Source organism: Spea bombifrons, chromosome 4 (genome assembly GCF_027358695.1).
Source record: "Spea bombifrons isolate aSpeBom1 chromosome 4, aSpeBom1.2.pri, whole genome shotgun sequence".
NCBI lineage: Eukaryota > Metazoa > Chordata > Amphibia > Anura > Pelobatidae > Spea > Spea bombifrons.
In genome coordinates, this window is record NC_071090.1 from 50220056 (window position 1) to 50240649 (window position 20594).

The window sequence follows — 20594 nt, forward strand, 5'->3', positions numbered from 1 at the left end:
GGACTCTATAGTGACCGGGTCTGTTCCCCAGGACTGGCGCATTGCAAATGTTGTGCCAATATTCAAAAAGGGGACAAAAAGTGACCCGGGGAATTATGGGCCTGTTAGTTTAACTTCTGTTGTATGTAAACTGTTCGAGGGTTTCCTAAGAGATGCTATTTTGGAGTATCTCAATGAAAATAAATGTATGACTCCATGTCAGCATGGGTTTACAAGGGATCGGTCCTGTCAAACTAACCTGATCAGCTTTTATGAGGAGGTGAGCTCAAGACTGGATCGGGGAGAATCGCTGGATGTCGTATATCTTGATTTTTCCAAAGCATTTGATACGGTGCCACATAAAAGGCTGGTACATAAAATGAGAATGCTTGGGCTGGGGGAGAATGTGTGTATGTGGGTAAGTAACTGGCTCAGTGATAGGAAACAGAGGGTGGTTATTAATGGTACATACTCTGAGTGGGTGACTGTTACTAGTGGGGTACCACAGGGGTCAGTTTTGGGTCCTATTCTTTTTAATATATTTATTAATGACCTTGTAGAGGGATTGTATAGTAAAGTATCAATCTTTGCAGACGATACTAAGCTCTGTAGCGTGGTTAACACAATAGAGGACAGTGCACGATTACAAATGGATCTGCATAGGTTGGAGGCTTGGGCTGGGATGTGGCAGATGAGGTTCAACACGGATAAATGTAAGGTTATGCACATGGGGAAGAAAAATCCAGGCTGGGAATATGTATTAAATGGGAAAACACTGGGGACGACTGACATGGAAAAGGACTTAGGAGTCTTGGTTAACAGTAAATTTACCTGTAGCGACCAGTGTCGGGCAGCTGCTGCTAAGGCAAATAAAATCATGGGGTGCATCAAAAGGGGCATGGATGCCCATGACAAGAAAATAATTCTACCATTGTACAAGTCACTAGTCAGACCACACATGGAATACTGTGTACAGTACTGGGCACCAGTGTACAAGAAAGATATAGTGGAACTGGAGAGGGTTCAAAGACGGGCAACCAGAGTAATAAGGGGAATGGAAGGACTGCAGTACCCAGAAAGATTATCAGAATTAGGGTTATTTAGTTTGGAAAAAAGACGGCTTAGGGGGGACTTAATAACTATGTATAAATATATAAGGGGGCAGTACAGAGATCACTCCCAGGACCTATTTATACCCAGGACTGTATCTATAACAAGGGGACATCCTCTACGGCTGGAGGAAAGAAGGTTTCTACACCAGCACAGACGGGGGTTCTTTACAGTAAGAGCGGTGAGACTATGGAACTCTCTGCCAGAGGAAGTGGTAATGGTAAACTCAATAAAAGAGTTTAAAAGGAGCCTGGACGTGTTTCTTGAAAGCAATAATATCACAAGTTATGGATAGTAGATTAATAGGGACAGAACGTTGATCCAGGGATTTATTCTGATTGCCATATTTGGAGTCGGGAAGGAATTTTCCCCCTGGTATGGGGCAATTGGCATCTGCTTCATAAGGGTTTTTTGCCTTCCTCTGGATCAACACGGTAGGGACACAATATGTATATAGGTTGAACTTGATGGACTTTGGTCTTTTTTCAACCTTATGAACTATGTTACAAGACCGATCTTCTTTACAACCCCTCCTACACCAAACACCGCCACTCTCTCCACTCATCCCATACTAACAGCCTTTTCCCCTACAACCAAAGAATAGCCACTCTTCTTTCATCCTCTCACCCAACAACCTGTCCTCTTGACCCCATCCCATAACACCTTACAAAGTCTATTTAATCTTTCTCTATCATCTGGAACTGTACCAACAGCCTTCAAGCATGCACCAATCACACCCATTCTAAAACATCCTTCCTCAGATCCCATCTGATTAACAACCGCCCTATCTCTCTGCTTCCTTTTACCTCTAAGCTGCTTGAACGGATTGTGTACAATCGCCTTACTTACTTCCTCTCCTCTAATTCCCTCTTTGACCCACTACAGTCTGGTTTCAAAACCCTTCACCCTGAAACTGCTCTAACAAAAGTCTCCAATGACTTCCTCTCTGCCAAAGCAAATGGTCCCTTCTCCATTCTAATACTATTAGTATCTCGCTGCTTTTGATACTGTTGATCACCACCTTCTTCTTGACTCACTTGCTTCTATAGGCATTCGAAATACAGTTCTCTCCTGGATCTCCTCATTTCTGTCTAACCGTTCCTTCTCTGTCAGCTTCTCTGGCAAGACATCATCACCCCTTCCACTTTCGGTTGGTGTCCCCCAAGGTTCAGTCCTTGGCCCTCTGTTGTTCTCTCTTTATACTTCATCTCTTGGCAAACTAAACAACTCATTTGGCCCCCGGTATCATTTATACGCAGATGATACCAAAATCTGTGTTCTCCTGATCTCTCGCCATCTCTCTTGTCCCTTATAGCCAATTGCTTGTCTGCTATTTCTTTATGGATGTCACAACGCTACCTGAAACTTAATCTTTCTAAAACTAAACTCAGTATCTTCCCTCCTTCCATCTCCACTTGTCTCATTAACAACAGACTATCTCTCCTACTAACCAGGCCTTGGGGTCATCCTTGACTCTAACCTTTCCTTCATCCCTCATATTCAGTCCCTCGCCAGATCCTGCCACTTGCACCTAAAAAACATCTCTCACATCTGCCCATTCCTCACACAAGAATCCACAAAACTCTGGTTCATTCACTTATTTCCCGTCTTGACTACTGCAACACTCTTCTGGTTGGCATTCCACTGTCTCGACTATCTCCTCTACAGTCTGTCCTAAATGCTGCTGCTAGGCTTATCTTCCTTGCACGCCGCTCCTCTTCTGCTTCCCTGCTCTGTGAAACCCTACACTGGCTCCAAATTACCTTTAGAATTAAATTTAAAATCCTGGTACTAACATATAAGGCCCTCTATCACACTGCTCCTCCATACATTTCTGCCCTCATAAGCAAATACTCTCCTACTTGATCCCTACGTTCCTCCCATGGGCAAAGGCTCTCCTCCTCACTTATCACCTCTTCCTTTTCCCGTCTACAAGATTTCACTCGGGCTGCCCCATAACTCTGGAATCTACTTCCACCGAACCTTCAGCATTCACCCTCCCTCCCAACATTCAAGACACATCTCAAAACCCACTTCTTCAGAGAAGCAAACCATCTTAGCTGCTAGAACTTCCTTGTCACTGATACAACCACCACACTACCTCTCACCCTTTCTGTGCCTTATGTTTATCACCCCATTCCCTCAGGATTGTAATCTTACGAGCAGGGCTCTCTCCACCTAATGTGTTGGTTTGTCTTAATCTGTCAATTCTCGTCTTGTCATACCCCTTGAATATATGTATTGTATTAAGCGCTGCATAAATTGTTGGTGCTATATAAATAAAAGCTAAAATAATAATAGATGGCATAGAAGCCTTTTAAAAACTTGCAGAGACAGCAAAGAAAAAAAAAAAGTTAAATGCCTGTGTTACATGATACATATTGAGTATTAAGCCTATTGGGAGATCTAGTGCCCAAGCTAAATATCCAGAATACTTCACGTTGGTCCAAACGAGTATGTATATTTACACCCCCTAGGGGGATTATACATTTATATCTATTTTATCCTCTTTTTTTTTTTTGTAACTCCCTTCATTTGTTTTTAGTTCTGGTTAAAGTTTTCTTCTTTCAATTATATATCTAACAAAGTTGTATCACTGTTGTTAAACTTGCAAATTATCTCCTCTGTGTTTGGTGCATCTAATAACATGTTTTGCCCCTCTAAGCTTACCTTTTTATTTGCTCGCATCATCATGATTTTGAATCTGTTTATAGTTCCTAGAAGCTACCTTATTCTCTTTTGAAATATTTGCCACATTTGCAGAGTACCACAGTGGTTTCCTTTTTCTTTTAGTCTTACTAACAAGTTTAATGCAACGTCTGCAAAGTCCATAACATGCAGAACCTGAGGACCTGGGAGACGGCATACTGCTCATCACTCAGGATGTTTGTGGCATTTTACCCTATTTATCTGCTTTATAATTGAATTCCCTACCATCACATCTTGTCTAGCCTTTTTGTCCCCGTCTGCACTAGTGATGTTACTCACCTGGTTGTTATGCGAATCAGCTTGCTGTAGCTAGGGGGGATTTTTCATCCTGAATTTTACCGTTTGGTCCATTCATCCAAATAACAAACGAACAAATGCAACAAATGTGCACAATACAAAAATCTTTGCTCATTTGTTCGTTGTCAAAGCCACCGTTTTAACTAAACAAAGAGGAGACTCTCGTTATTTTAATTCTACTTCTACATGTTTATTTCTTGTTTCCATGGCAGCCTGGACAGACAAATGGTGTTTCCGAACAGAACACAAACTTTCCATCAGCGCCCACGTCTAGTAGGAATCCACTATTACCACCCTCCGTTAGGTCTGGAGTAGGAAACACATTTTCAGTCCTCTTATAAGAGGCTCTTGCAAACTTACAATCTAGTCAGTGGTTGGGGGGAAGAGAAACAGTAGGAGAAGACTGCTTGGATAGAGAAGAGTTGAGTCAGGATGCTTTGTAGATGTTGATCATTCAGATGGCTTGATCAAGATGCTGGCTGAGTGTTAAGAAGGTTTTTTTGTTTTTGTTTTTTTTTTTTTTAAACAATGGGTTTTTGAAATGCACAACGGAGAAAGTCTGACAAAATAGGGTAGGGAATTCAGGGGTTGGATGAAGTCCCTTACATCTAGGTAAGTTTTTCACACTTCCACTGGCATTCATATCAGCACACAACTGTGCGGCAGGAGCGTTATGCAATGGGTTTCCACAGTCAAGCAGCTGCATGCAAGCCTCACATCACCAAGTAGGATGCCAAGCGTCGGTGGTAAAGGATGCCGTCACTGGACTCTGGAGCGAGTCTGGGTTTGGAGGATGCCAGGATAATGTTGTTATCTGTCTGACTGCATTGCGCCAACTGTAATGTTTGGTGGAGGAGGGATAACGGTATGGGGCTATTTTTCAGGGGTTGGGCTAGAGACCCCTTACTTCCAGTTAAGGGAAATCTTAATGCTTAAGTATACCAAGACTTTTTGGACAAATGCTCTACTGGATGAATGGGCAAAGATTCCCACAGAAACACTCCAGAGTCTCATGTAAAGCCTTTCCAACAGCAAAGGGGACAACCCATATTAATACTCATGATTTTGGAATGGGACGTCCAACAAGCTCACATAGCCAAGATGGACAGCTGTCCACATACTTTTGATCATATAGTGTATATATCTTGGTAAATGCTGGTACAACAAAGCAGGGTTTCAAGCTCCTCAATCATAATCCAGCCACAACACTACAAAAGATGAAAGGATGGTGCAATGACTTCTTTCTAAGTAAACTGATAAAACATGATGGAATGCATAAAAACCTGACAGAACACATTTGGTTTAAGATTTAATTGAAATCATATACGATTTACTGTAAGTACACTTAAAATGTACGGTTCTGTTCCAATTTGCCTTTTCTTCGTACCAGCTATACTAAACAAAGCATGTTATATGCTGCTTATCCTAAGGACAACAGCAATAGTATATTTTTTTGTGTATATTTAAAAAATCTTCATATATTTATAAACTACACAAACTTTAATAAATAAATCTTAAACAGGAATATAATTAGTACTATAAGTAAACAGTCAATTTCCTACTTTTTTCCATCAATCAGATGTACGTCTTTAAAATAAGAGACCAGGAAATGTTCAGTCTTTTATTTAAAAACTATAAACAGTCACCAAAGTAAATAAAGCCATTCTATAACATAAACTGTTAGGTCTATATCTTTACTGCACATCCTACGGACACAGCAGAAATGGTGGCTGGGAGTTTTTCCACATTGTTGGATGCTAATACAACAGGCAGTTATAAATGGATACACTTCACGCCGAGGTGAAAGGGGGGGAGAGGAGAAACAAATTTAAGGACGTGAGCAGGGTCTGAGCAGGAATGTGGTACAGTATTAAGAATGGAAGATAATACAATAAAATCCCACACTATATATATTAAGATAGAAAAAGTAGTGAAGAAAATATCATACCTGCACTTAATGCAAATATAACACAGGAGAAAACCTGTATAAAAATCCATGTATTTAAACCAATTTACAAATACAAAAAATTCTGTACAAGCTCTGAGCTTGCACTATGACAAACGTTTACAGTGGATATATGTTGGAGGAGGGGGAAAAAAAACAAAAATACCTTCAAATAGTTTTTCTTCTACAAAAATGACATGTGATATATTATTTCATACTCTTTCAGCCAGCAAAATGAGTTCTACAAGGTGTATAATACAAATAAAATAAAAAAAAAAGAAAAAAGTGGGGGGAGAAATATCACAGTTCCACAAAACTGTTTTGACTTTACAGCATCGGTACCTTTCCAGAATTATTTACACAAATTTAAAGAACATTCATCCACTGCGCAGAATATATCACAATTAGTTACAATTGACAGGAAAGTCTTTTTTAAAAAAAAAAAAAAAATTGAACCTAGCTAGAACGCTTCTAGAACACCACAGAATGCATTTCTTCCAGTGGCTGCAGTGGCATGAATCGTGTTCTATTCACAATATTTACAAGATCTATTCAGACTGGTAAATTTTATGATAATAAATACGTGAAAATATATTGGCTCAAGTAAGAAAACCAAGCTACTGAATTCTAAACAAAACACGCAATCCATAGCGAGAAATTGGTGGCACCCACCAATGCTGGGGGTTACAGATGTGCTGACATTTTTATCCAAACCAGCTTAAAGAGTTCCGTAAATATAAAAATGTGCTCCATTTGGATATAGATAAAAATATTTTAATGCTTCTATTTATTCTGCTCATGTAGGTTTTACAACGTTTCCATGTTTATTCCAATGTGGATGGTACTGAATTCTGAACACACCAGTTCCCTTCAGGACTGATAGACTGCGACAGATATCCCGTAGACTGCTGGTTGAAAATCCTGTGGCAGTTTGTTTTTTTTGTCCTTTTTTTAATGTATTTTTTCTATTTATATTTTTTTTATTTTATTTTTTTTTGTTTTTTTACAGAGAACAGAGGGATTCATTCGGTGATCACAATGTGACGTTTCCTCTAAGCATGGTGGGAGAGGATAGAGTAATGCAATCTAGGATTTCTGTCCCATTAAGACTTAGTGCTTTCCTCGGTAACAGTATTTGAAATGTTGTGTGACTACACAGTCCCCGGTGTACAACGGGCATTCTTTTCACTGCAGCATTTCACAGTCTGATTCTTGTTCTTTACTGTGAGCTGTAATATTGAGTTCATAAAGGCATTTGGCAAGTGTGGAGGAAGCTTCCATATTACTAAGGGCTAGAACTGATAATTGGTTTTCATGTCTTTTTAACGATCTAGGGAAGGAAAAAAAACAAAATGACCTTTATGCATACGGACCGAGTAATTACAGAATATATACAATGGCACTTACAAACCTAAGCTGAAAGGCATGCATTCAAATGGCATTCATGCTAAACATAATAAAGAATTATATATAAAGGATATAGAACTAGAAAAAAAAAAGCAATGCAAATAAAAAATCAATTTATCCATTTACAGAAATCCAAATCAATAATGCTTACTTATGTGCGTCATTGAATTATTTCTATTTGACATTTGATGCACCATTACAGCCACTTACCTGCGACCACATTCTGAGTGTTTTGCAACATTTTTTAATATTAAGGCAGCTGTTAATCGTATGTGTTTTGTGATTGGTCCCTCTTTTTCATCCTTCAGGAAAATAAAGCAGAAAAAAAGGAAAAAACAAAACTAAGACAAGGTGTAGATTAGCAGAACCGTACAACCCCATTTCCCCAGTTAGGTTAACAGCAAACGACCGATATGGTAACATGCTTTTCAGAACACTAGCACCAGGTTGTTGCTGAAGCCAAGGGCAATCCTCTGAAGTTTGCTGCAATATTAATGGAACTTTCAACGCAAATGCATTAAAAAAAAAAAGTCTATGATGTTCCCGATTCACTTTTGCAATGTGCAAAGAGCCTTAAATATGTTCACTGCGCTTATTGATTACATTAGTTGAACCCTTTGGTTCTTCTGTAAGGTCCACTTACCGTAAAGTCTCTGAAGACCAGATTTCTTGATCCCCGTCTCAATGCCATAAGGGCCGCACTCGGATGGTTCACAATAGCCTTCTGTGCTCTGGGAGTGGATGAAGCACCTGCAGCAGGTTGTCTACAAGTATACATCGTATTGGTAAATAAAGTATACTATTATATATTCATAGTTTGATAAGATATTCATGCACTACATAACAGGACAGAACAATTTCAGAGGGGTTTACAGGGTTTACGGCAAAACAATGTTTTGGGCCAACCATATGACGTAGGGCTAAAAGGCAAGAGAGTTACCTGTAAGTTAAACGAGTTTAAGGAACAGAATTGTCTTTTCAGAAGTTTCTGTAAAACCCATACACTCTACAGTATAGCATCATTACTTTGAAAAACAACTGTCAACATGATAGGTTCATTTTACATGAACTTTGGTGGCCTCAACAATTTAATACAAGGATTGCTAATGAAGTTTACTACATTGCTGCGACCCCTCTATCACCTAATCAATCCGTGGGTCATTATGGAAACTATAAAAACGTTATTTACAATAGGAAACCCAGAAAAAAAGCTCTCAAGGGAGAGTTTCATACTACATGAAGATGAACATGTTTGTACTTCATTTAAACAATGCTTTATTATCTTACTTATTGGAAGTTTTTTGATTCCCAGCCTGTCCTTGCTCCTCCAGTTTTAGACCTGCTAGCAAAGCATCTCTCGAACAGTGCTTGTCCTATAAAAAGACAAAAATAGGTATTTTCCAACAAACACTCAAAACTGCATGTGATTTTATTTGACCTACTGACTAAACAAATGAGCGGACTTACTTGTAAGTGGGTAATGAAAGAAAACCTCTGGCGCTGAAAAGGTTCGCAGCCTTCCCACAGACACTGCCCGGGGTACACATCTTTACCCCCATGCTCTGTTGCTGCATGGTAGAAAACCTGGGATGGAGTTTCAAACCACCTTATAAAAAGAAAATGCAGAATAAAGATGAGTTTCTGTTCCAGTTTCTGCGTTTGCAGACACAGTATGGAGAGAATAGAAGGATTTACCTCTTGCATGACTGCCATAAACACATAAAGTTCTGTCCCGGTTTTTTCATTTGCTCCGTGTGGGGACTGGCGGTCGTTGAAGGGTATGACGAGGGCTGAGAGCTGACTAGGTGGCCTTGTACTTGCAGTGCTGGTAGTGTTGTCACAGGTGTACTCTGGAAGGGGAGGAATAATCAGCACATGGTGAATACGCATTTGTAAATCGTATTATCCAAAGGAAACAAAGAACAAAGTGTTATATATTAGACTTTTTACACAGATTAAACTAGGGTTCAGATCAAGTTAGATCAAGAGAACCAGCTGAAAGACTGAACATTTACTTTCAATCATAATTTAAGTAAATTTTTTTTAAACCCTTTAAGTGCGTAAAAAAATTGTGTTCCCATCTCAAAAAAAAAAAGAATTAAGTGTAATTAGCTGCGCAACACCATGTTCTTAATATCTGCAACGTGGCTAAAGACATCGACCTAAATTACTAGCACGCAATTAGAAATGAACATCACTAGCACATGGGTCTGGATCAATCTATGTAGTTAGGTGGTTGGTGTTGAACTCTTTTCTTATTTCATTATCGTGCAATTTGAATCCTGATCAGTGAAGTAGCTAAAACGCTGGTGAAGATTCTCAGTGAAGGCAAACTCAAGGACACACGGGGCCTTTCTGAAGATGTCCTGAAACCCTATGCGTATGATGGGCCTTCTGAAACCCTATGCATCATGCCTGATCTCAAAACCCAGAAGTCATCAACTTCACAGTTTAGCTGAAAGAATATGTATATCTCTTTTATCTTGCACAACAAATGCAGGACTAAAGGCAGTAATGTTTGGATTAAAGGGGCTGAGCTGGTTCTCTTTCAATCAGCATCAGATGATGATGGATTTCAAAACATCAGCCTTGAGACTTTGGGTGCAAAAACTCTGCGAGCAAATCCACCTCCTTCCACAGGATATTCACTGCAGAACATTTATCCGAGGCCAGTTCCCCTCGTCAAGCAGGACCAAAATGTCGCACCTTCACAATACAGGCTGACAACATATGGTTTGAGACACAAGAATCAACAAGTAGGTCATTCAATTAAATCAGTATAGTAAATAAGCAATTCCTTCTCAAAACCATCTACCATTCAGCTGCAACACTGTGAAGTTTCTCAGAGAAACCTCAAATTACCACAAAGGATTTTGTAAGATAGTTACCATTTTACCAGTTTGTGTGATAGAGAAGCGCTGGAGTAAAAAAATATATAACTTAAAAAAACAGAGTAGACTAAACACAAACTAAACAAGACGACATAACGCATCAAGTAGGCGAAGTACTGCACAAAGATAGCGGCCAAACTACAAACAGTTAATCCGCGATGAAGAGACTGCGCACCCGAAGGTAATACAGCGAGTTTACACTCAGATTTGTAGACTGGGACGGAAAAATAAAAAACACGTAACATCTAATCACAACTGGAGAATTGCCTGTTTCTGGCTGCAATACCATCTCTCATTTCATTATTATCGGCCACAACAAAAGTGCCTTTATTGAGAACAAAATAAGCAAAAATACTTTTCAGCAAACGTCAGAAGGCAACAAAGCTGAAACTTAGAAAGGTACACAATACACTTCCACCATGTATCAGTTACACATGTTAACATTAAAATAACAGCGGTGATAACTACGGAGACAATACAGGCTTGTATGGCACAAGAATACACATGTACTGAGCAGTCTAGTAATGTCTGCAATAATACAACGAGCAGTCACTATCTGGTCTAGCCGGGAATCGTGTATTTTCATCAATTGTTATATACACCGCATTCATACATCGCACGATACTTTCTGCTGGAATCGCTCCCAACCCTACAAGGCATTGCACATGGCGGGGCAACAGTTCTTTGTATCTGGTCCAAACGCGGACTATGTCTGAATTTACTATCTGCCTAGGAAGAACAGAAACGGCTATATCGCGGCATCGAAGGACATTGCTCCTCAAAATGTACAAAATCCAATGCCCAAACACCGTACTAAACTAAAAGAAAGCCTAGGCATCGTAGAATTGAAGTACACACAATTATTACTAGCCTATCTTCTCTACGGTAAGGTCATTCTCTCCCCTGTGAGTTGTACACTTCTGTTCTGCGTCAGCATTTTCCAATAGAAACATTTAAACACAAACTTTCCATTACAGAAGACAAAAATAGCAGGTCAGCGTTAAATAAGGAGTACGAATATCAAGTATTTCATATTTTGTGCCCAAGTGCACCCTTCACATTAAAAAAAAAAAAAAAAAAAAAAAAGGTTTTGCATGCTGAGAGACCGGGGGGGTATTCACCGGCTTGCAGGAACATCTGATACCCCTGACTTCACTACACTGTATGAAGCACAACACCTGCAAACTTCTCCTGCAGCAAGGGCTTTGCCGGCCCTGTATAGTGTATACATAATGTTGGGCGATTTCTTTGACACCATTCTCTATGCATTGGGACAGCTGAGCCCTTCACCTGGACTGGTTTACCGCGATCTATTGTAAAATCAGCCATACACTCGGGTTACTTAATACAAACCTTATGACAATCAACATTTTCTTACAACATTAACCATTACAGGATATATTATATAGTGCCCATTAATAAAACGGAAGAAAATAAGTGTCGGCTTATTCGAACACACAAAAAAAATGTAAACTCACCTGCGCAACCATAGTCTGTACAAAGGATTGTGGGTGCTGCTGCTGCTGCTGCTTTTGGTGAACAGCGCTCTCTATTGCTACTTTAGCCACAGTGCTTGGATCAACTCCTGCTGGAACAGCAACCATTGTAGCACTGCAGCCCGCATTGTTAGGATCGCTAATTGTAACTATCCTCACACCCACTTTATTTGGAATGACTGGGACCGATTCCCTGCCATTCTCATCTGCTGGTCTCTTAGCGGGTTTGCAGTCTGCCGTGCCATTAGATCGAACATCCGCTGGAGGGACAGACGGAGAAACTCTAGGTCCTGTGTGGGACAAAGCTATAACTTGATGTCCTGGTAAAACAGGAGCTGTAGATTGTGTGGAGACAACTACGGATGGTCGCTGCTGAGGCACATCTGAATTCAAACTTGAAAGCACGGGTCCATTAGGCAAGTCTGTAGGTTTGCCACAATGTATCTGAATAGCTAGACTAGAAGCATCGTTAATGTTGCTTGCAAAATGTGACACACTGTTGGGTAATATAGGTCCATTAGAAAGTTTTTCAACTTGATCGCCTTTGGCAGTTACTTGTGAAGAATTCAGAAGAAGTTCTTGTTGCCCCATTGGAGAGATTTCACCATTTCCCACATGGTTGGAAGCTTTGTGATTTGGAATGTTTTTGCTCATATGAGAGCTGTCTAAATCACAAATCCCATTAACTTGTGGCCTTTTTAAGTCATTTTTTGTATCCTGCACATCAGTCGGCTCAGAGCACTGTTTCCCGGGAGCTCCGTTTTCCCCCTGTTCCACAGATGACCCATTTGTGACCAGGAGACCCTGACTGGCCTCATTCTGAGTTTTCCCTGAGTTTGAAGGAGGTAGACTGGAGTCATATTTTTTACCATTTAAAAGATTTCCCGTTTGGGCGTCATTGTCATTGGTGTCACCATTGCTGGTGTTTGCAGAAGCTTTTGGACAGGAAGGATTTTCCATCACTTCAATTTTACGTTCATGTACGTGCAAACCTGTGGCTTCCTTTGCTTCTTCTTCCTTTTGGCAAATTATTTTATCACCTTTAAATGGGGAAGAAGCAGCAGATCCTGGTAATTGGCTACCTGGCTGGGAAAGAGCAGCAGGTAGGCTCTGTACCTGAAGGCCAACTCCTGTTTGCGTCCCGCTCACCGGTGCAATAATCTGAGTTGTATTACCCTGGCTTACGGTTGCAGTAGCAAAACTTGTGTTTGGCACAACTGTTATGGTAACTTGATTGCCTGTTGTTCCTTGGAAAATGGTTGCCGGGGAATTAGAAATTAACTGGCCAGGCAAGATCTGTAAATTTGAGATTGGAACGGTCTGCACTGAATTCTGGTTAGACATTGCACCCTGGACTAACTGCATGTTCTGTTGTCCTACAAGGATTTGTGGAGCTGGTGGCTGTCCTTGGACGCCAAGCGAAGGGGTCTGATTATTTGCCACTTGGTAAACAACCTGGGGACTAGGTGATGGTGTATTATTTGGGGGAGGTATTTGTGGAGCAGGAAGTATAAGTTTTCCACCTGGTGTTGAAGGTCCTCGTTTTGGTAAAAGCAGCTGTTTAATGAGGCTTGATTCACCTGGAGTGGCATGTCCAACTCCTCCACTGGGAGTCTGCTGCTGCTGCTGCTGTACCTGTAATTGCACCTGCTGGGGTGGTTGCTGTTGCTGAGCTTGTACTTGTGCCTGTTGTTGAGCTTGTGCCTGCTGTTGCTGGGGAGATGCTGGTGACAACTGTTGTCTCTTTACAGAAAGCATTTGGCTAACAGTAGGAGGAGGTCCTTGGGGAACTGGAGTTGTAGGAGGAGAGGTCATAATTGGTGGGAGCTGGTTATTTGTAGGTGTTATTGTAGAAGAAGATGGGGACATGCTCGTCTGACCTGTTAACTGAACAGTTTGTGAAGCTTGAATAGCGGCTGGATTAGCAAGCACAATTTGGTGAATGGCTGGTGCATATGCCTGACCATGCTGGGATGTCTGACTGACAATCACAACACTCTGCTGGGGCTGTTGCTGGATAGGCTGTTGAACCATTGTTGAAGATACTTGCTGAGAACAAAGGGGTTTAGGAGCAATGTTCTGAAAACCAATTCTAGACGTTTGGGGATTTTGGACTCCTGCTATGGTAACTACCTGTCCAGCTGCAACTTGGAAACTCTGCACGGTAGTCGCCGATACAATGTTAGATGAAGACGTTGTTACGTACTGTTGGGGTGTTATGATTACAGTATCATTTTGCTGGTTTGAAGCTTGAGATTGCTGAGATGAGACCTGGACAGTTTGTGAGGATGTGGTAATTAACTGCTGCCCTTGTGTAATTGCTGATGTACCTGGTGGCATGTTTTGCACCCTACCAAATATGTGGCCTTGGGGTACAGCTTGCTGGATCACTGCTACAGGAGTGCCCGATGTTATCTGGCCTGGTACGACAGTATGCAATGGAGATTGTTGTTGAATAACAGATGGATGGTGAAATAATGCCTGAGATCCTACTACAGTAACAGAAGATTGCTGGCCCGCAACGCTGTGATTTTGGACTAAAGGCGCTTGGGACGATCCTGCCAAAGCTATACTAACAGGAACGCCTGAATGCTGAACACAGCCCTGTATTACAGCAGCTTTAACAACTTCACACGAAATTGGAGTTTTGTTATGTATTACAGTCACTGTGGAGTTTTGATGCTGCTGTTGAGCTTGACTCAAAGGATTTTGTGGAATCCGACAAATTGTTTGTGCTACACTGTGGACGCCTTGAATGGGAAAAGACATCTGTGTTGCGGTCAGATTAGGTGCTTGGTTGGTTATTGAGACTCTCTGGAAATGGTTTGCTGCAAACAAACAAAAACGTTAGCAAACTGGATGCTAATTAAGTCTACTAGCTGGCAGTCCCTAGTCTACTTGGATAAGGTTGTAGTAACTGGTTAAACTAACTCAATAAATGTCTTTATAACTATTATAGAAATGCAAATAAGTAGGCAAACAAAGTTGTTAGATTACTAGATTCTCATGGAACTTTGAGAGTGCAAGACTATACAAACTACCGTAAAATAAATTGTGAAATATCAGTATTTTACAGTCTACTGCATTTCACCCAATAACCAAATTATCACCTGTTAATGCATAGGTACCACTAAGACTACTAATATTAAGAACAATATGGTAGAAAAAAAGTTTATAAAGACCTGCAGAATTTGACAGAGCAGCATCTGTGACGCCTGGAGCTGGCTGCTGCTGATAGTACATTTGAATAGGAAGTGGTAAGGCCCTCCTTTTGACTCCAGCCACGTGGATATGAGCTTGACCATTGTTATTTGGATCCTCTACTCTCTTTATCGAGTGGTTTGGAAAAACAGACCTACAAAAAAGAGTTTACAAAACAAAGCCACACATTATAATATCAATATGGAAGTACGCATAAAAAGCAACATTAAATAAAAAAATGAACTAAAGTAAATCATAATATAATACAAAAAAATATAATCTCTTGCACACAAAACTATATAACTATAATAAAAAACAATATGCCATTACAACACGGTTTTCCCTGACTAACAAATATTGTTTTTTAATAAACTAAGGCATTACCCATTCCTCTGATCAAATAAGACTATTTCTGGGGTCTGGGTTTACTCAACCTCCTCCTCTATCATATTGCCGCTCAATTACTGCTATTACAACAGTGGCATGTTACCAATGGAATAAAAAGATGGGTGAACTTGGAACACAGATTACTCCCAACCAACCCTCTCAGATTTTACATATGGATCCCGAAAGTTTACAGCCCGCTGATAAACCTACATGCCCTAAGCATTCTCCACTCTATTACAACTTGGGACAAGTTGGCGCATAAATTTACGCGGATTGGGAAACTGTGCATCCCATCCTGGGTCTACAGTTAGCGGAATTTAAAGCTTTAATAGATATCAGTATTCGCAGATGCCTACAGCGGTTTCATAACGGTAAACTGGTTAAATTTTTGGACCTTCCTGATCGCTCATATTTGTGCCCTTTTGATTTTTTCATACAATCCATTGTTCTTACTTTTTGTTTCCTTTGCAATATTTTGAAAAATACAAATAAATTAAAAAAAAAGAAACTAAGGCAGAAATCATACCTAAGACATTTGTAAAATCCAGAGGAAGTTAGGATTCCGCCTCTTGCTAACTTGCTGCAGGTAGAGAGGTATTCCGAATACATTTCGGACCGGGAGAAAGAGCAATCAGGACTCACCTCAAAATATGCATTTAACCTGTAAGGTAGCATACAAAGGAAAACACTTACAAATGGGACAAAACGCTTGATATACAATTTGGAAAGTGAACTGCCCTATCAAACACCAAAAACAGGTTTTACAAGACTAATATTCAAAAAGGCCATTTATGATATAATGCCCAAAGAACAGCCAACATGCATTTTCCTGGAGTTGAAAATCATCAGTTGAATTTTTTTTTTGACCACGACACTGCCGTGCTCAAACAGAGCATAACACAATGTATTAGGAAGGGTTACTGCATTACTCTTCTATACGCGAGGAGCCATATAAAATATACATAGCAAAGTGTGAAGTTAAAAAGTAGTATAAAGTAACAGCATAGATCAGTGTTAGATAATTTGACGCCTTAAACGGTTAATACTCCCACAAACTAACTGAAAGAAAGATAGATAGATCATGGGTATAAATGGCAAAGGAAACAAGAACGTGAAGGCACAAAAGGGTTAAAACAGTTGTCGAACACACCAAAAAAATTAAATATGACAAAAATTTATAGACAACACATTTATGCACATTAAAAGAAAATCACCAATTCATGTTAATTTCCACAAATTGTAAAAGTTTTACTTACCACTGACAACCAAACTTTTCACTGTCTATCTCTACAATTCCAGGTGGCGGAACAGTGTGTGCCTGAACCGGACGCGAAGCTAAGGATATCAAATGAGGTTTTTAGATAATTTTATCCATAAGCAACACTTCTACTCTTACATATGTACAAGATTCTTGCCAATTGAAAAGGTTAAAAAAAAAATCTAAGGTCATACTGTGTAGCTTAAGAAATATGGTGAAAGCAGTTCCATGTTGCTATAAACTGGTATCAGAAACGTGAAGTGATAATATTAAAGTATGGACAGCTAATGAAGTTTGTTGATCTCGCTTACCGGGAGCAGGACTTGCATTAACTGCCGCAGGAACGTGTTCCACTGTTTGAGGCCGGATTTCGGAAACAACTTGGTGGTTTGAGCTTTGATGTTCAATAAGCTTCACTGCTGTTAATGCATCAGCTCCAAACATATTAATGTCCATAGATATCAGATATACAAGAGTATCTAAATGATAAAGCCATACAATAAAGAGCAGGTTAGAATCATCAATATGGAGTCACATAGTCCTGTATTTACAAAAGTGTCAAGAACAAACATTTCAAGTCATGTGCAATCATCTTTTGTTTTTTCCCTACACAATATTGAAGTTATTTCAAATGAAACACAAGTCCTCTTGGCTGTACTTTTGGTTCTGCATATATACGGTGTGTATGGATGCATGAATATCAAAGGTGGATCAAAATGAGTACTTTCCATTTCTAAAGTTTTTGTGTAGGTAACACCAGAGATAGGATAGCAGATAAGTGCAGTTTAAGTAATTTAAAAGGTAATTAAACATCCTGAATGTATTAAACACCACCTGGTTTATTAAGTAACAATGACGCACTCACCTATACTCCTCTCTACATTTGCGATTTTCACACAGGCCACTTCTCCCAGCTCAGTGAGCATATACAACACCTCAAGTGTAGCGATTACAAGAAGCACATCCGGTAAAGTCAGATGACAGATTATTTCCTTGTAGCTATCTTGATCCACGTACTCACAAATAAGAACCCCATTGTCATCAGCTTTACACAGGTTTCCTAAAATCTCCATGCCTGCAATGAAGAATGAAATAATCAGTTTTAGGACACAAAAAGATTAAGGGGTGATGAAATAATGAGAAAAAAAAATTACAATGCTTACCCCTCATTTTTAAGAACCTATCCCTTGACATTAGGCATTTAGTAATAGTATGGAACATAAGGTGAGTGGTTTTGAAGTCGACAGGATCTAACTGAAGCTGCAATTGGAAGCACAAAGCAATCAGTTAGCATAAACATATATACCGTCTAAATACATTAAAGGAAATTAGGACATTCAAAAGTACTTTGTAATGTTTTTAAATAATGCACAACTTTGCCCAGATAGGCGGCTGCCATGTCTGATCTTAGCAGCAACGGCTACGTTGCAACCGATAAAGGAGAAGTTCAGTCTAACTAGATTTTGCATGGAACCCAATGCATTTTATGGCGTGCAGATCAGCGAAGGAATTTCTTGGTTGCCGGAGTTAAAAAATGAAACTTCTCATTTAAATAATTATTGGAATCTTTAAAATATATTTAAAGCAGAAACAAAAGGAAAATAAAATGGCATGTGTTGTTGGAGGGATTGATGTTCCCCTGATAAACACGACTATCCTGCTGATACATTAATCATAGATTGTAAAATGCATATCAATTGTGATTTGTCATGCAGTATATGATTAATTAATGTATACGGAAAGCATATTAATTCCCATAACTTCAGACATGTTCGGCTGGTACAAACATCCACCGCCACCAAGTAGCCTAGTGCTCCGTTGCATTACTTTCAGCAATCGCATGCATATTCTTTTCAGTGGATAGGTTTTGTTATTCCTTATTGGGAAATTCGTATTGCTTGCACTACAAAAACACTCGAGAAATGAATAAACTAAACAAGAAAATAGGATTTAGGTTTAATTCATCAAGTTGCTCTCATACCTCTGCTGCAATATTTCCCAATGTATCAAGTCCCAATTGCCGTAGGGAAATAAAATGACTGTGAGCCGATAGTAATAGGAATCGGAGACAGGTACGATTAGCTGCCAAAAGCTTCACATTGCTTTCTTCAAAGGAAAGATTTCGTAAAATGACAGCTATTTGGAGAACACGTTGGCCTTCAATGTCATTAATGCCCAGTTTCCTTGGAGGGTGAAAAAGGGAGTCCCATAAGGACTCTTGCGATGTACCTTCTGAAGACGGGAGAAACATTAAGCATTAGATTTTAGCATTCTGCAAGCAACACAGGGATCAACAGAATAATTAGTGGTCCACACAAGAAAATAAAGAACTATATTGTATACACGAAAATGTAAAAGCCTTTTGAGTCTAATACATTGGAAAGACCATGAGGGCCAACACAGAGGAACATTAATCTGTTTGTGGTTTTAGGACACCTCAGTAAAAAAGTCAAATGCTTCATATCAATAAAATGACGGCAAGATAAATCCAGATGTCCAATACAAACAAATCAATTCAATATCCTCTCTACGCTATACACTTTTATCAGTGTGGCTCCTCTAAGTGTATACTTTAGCTGGGGATGCATGTGATATTTTTGTGTCTTTTACTTAAGTATTTATTAAAGAAAGAACTCTATCCAGGGTAGAGTTTTATCCTCTCATATATCGGGTGCGTTCCTACCCATCTGTCCCTGCGCTATCCCCTTTCGGTTTTGGCATTTGGGAGAAGTGCATCAGTGGGGGTCTGCGGTTTTCTAAGGAAGGATTTGTGATATACACACACAATCTTTGCACACGTTCACTTTTGGTATATGTTTGGTTGCAGTTTTGGCTACAATACAGTAGACATGCAGACTGTGGCACTATATATTCACACATACACACGCTGACCGTGCAGAATACAGGTATACACTCAAAGACTGACTCCAGCCCTATACATATACACAAATCAACTAACACTATAGTATACACATACATTCACACACACAGACTGACAATATAGTACACACACTCAGACTCCAGCACTATACATACACACATATTGACTAACACTACACTATACACATACAGACTCCAGAACTATACTGTACACACACACTCACAGACTGGCTCCAGCACTACACATTTACACACACACTACAATATACACACACACACGGACTGACACTACAATATACACACACACACAGACTGATACTACAATATACACACAACCACCTATCCCCTTGTGGAAATCTCCCACACAACTTCTGCCATCGTGAACTTGGCACCCTACACCTTCACACACATATACAATACATACACAATATTGCTCAAACGTCTGGGGTCACAGTTATTTTCATGGAAAACAAGGACATTTCTAGCTGTGTAACAATTGCAAAATGTTTTTTTAATGCTCAATTAGCCTTTTAAACTTAAACTTGGATTCGCGAACACAACGTGCCATTGGAACACAAGAGTGATGGTTGCTGATAAAGGGCCTCTATAGGGCTATGAAGCTATTCTATCAAAATCTGCCGTTTCCATCTTTTATAACATTAACAATGTCTGTGTCGTAATTCTTCCATTTCACGTTATTTAACAAACAAAATAGCTTTTCTTTCAAAAACAGTTAAGTTTCTAAGTGACCCCAAACCTTTGGACGGTAGTGTGTATGTGTGTTTATTACACCCCTCCCCCATCTCGAACGGCAATAACTAAAGGTAAAGAAGTATTCTGTGGGGCACTGACAATAAAAAGGGCAATAGTACTGTGTCCTTTAAGAGACCCCAGTAAAGATAACACAATATCAGTGGGAATACTAAAGAGAACTTACCTTGAGATCTACTTTTGTCGTATATGAGGTCACGTATTTCACTGTCATCCACGATATCCTTCCAAAACTGGAAGAAAAAAAATCTGTTTGTATACAG

The 20594-nt window shown here is 39.7% G+C and overlaps 1 protein-coding gene across 2 annotated transcripts in view; it reads right to left on the reverse strand.

The window, feature by feature from the left end:
- Positions 1 to 5391: 5391 nt before the first annotated feature.
- Positions 5392 to 20594, reverse strand: part of ARID2 (AT-rich interaction domain 2) — a 36368-nt gene continuing 21165 nt past the window's right edge. For both annotated transcript variants that reach the window (XM_053462298.1, XM_053462297.1), the window contains exons 7-21: positions 20498 to 20564; positions 18662 to 18912; positions 17844 to 17940; positions 17546 to 17755; positions 16992 to 17159; positions 16679 to 16757; positions 15949 to 16083; positions 15017 to 15189; positions 11817 to 14662; positions 9143 to 9297; positions 8915 to 9053; positions 8735 to 8820; positions 8091 to 8211; positions 7658 to 7749; positions 5392 to 7370 (exon numbers count right to left, since the gene is read on the reverse strand). In XM_053462298.1, coding sequence (XP_053318273.1) covers positions 7226 to 7370; positions 7658 to 7749; positions 8091 to 8211; positions 8735 to 8820; positions 8915 to 9053; positions 9143 to 9297; positions 11817 to 14662; positions 15017 to 15189; positions 15949 to 16083; positions 16679 to 16757; positions 16992 to 17159; positions 17546 to 17755; positions 17844 to 17940; positions 18662 to 18912; positions 20498 to 20564 — 4764 coding nt within the window. In that variant the 3' untranslated portion in view covers positions 5392 to 7225. The remainder of the gene's footprint in view (positions 7371 to 7657; positions 7750 to 8090; positions 8212 to 8734; positions 8821 to 8914; positions 9054 to 9142; positions 9298 to 11816; positions 14663 to 15016; positions 15190 to 15948; positions 16084 to 16678; positions 16758 to 16991; positions 17160 to 17545; positions 17756 to 17843; positions 17941 to 18661; positions 18913 to 20497; positions 20565 to 20594) is intronic.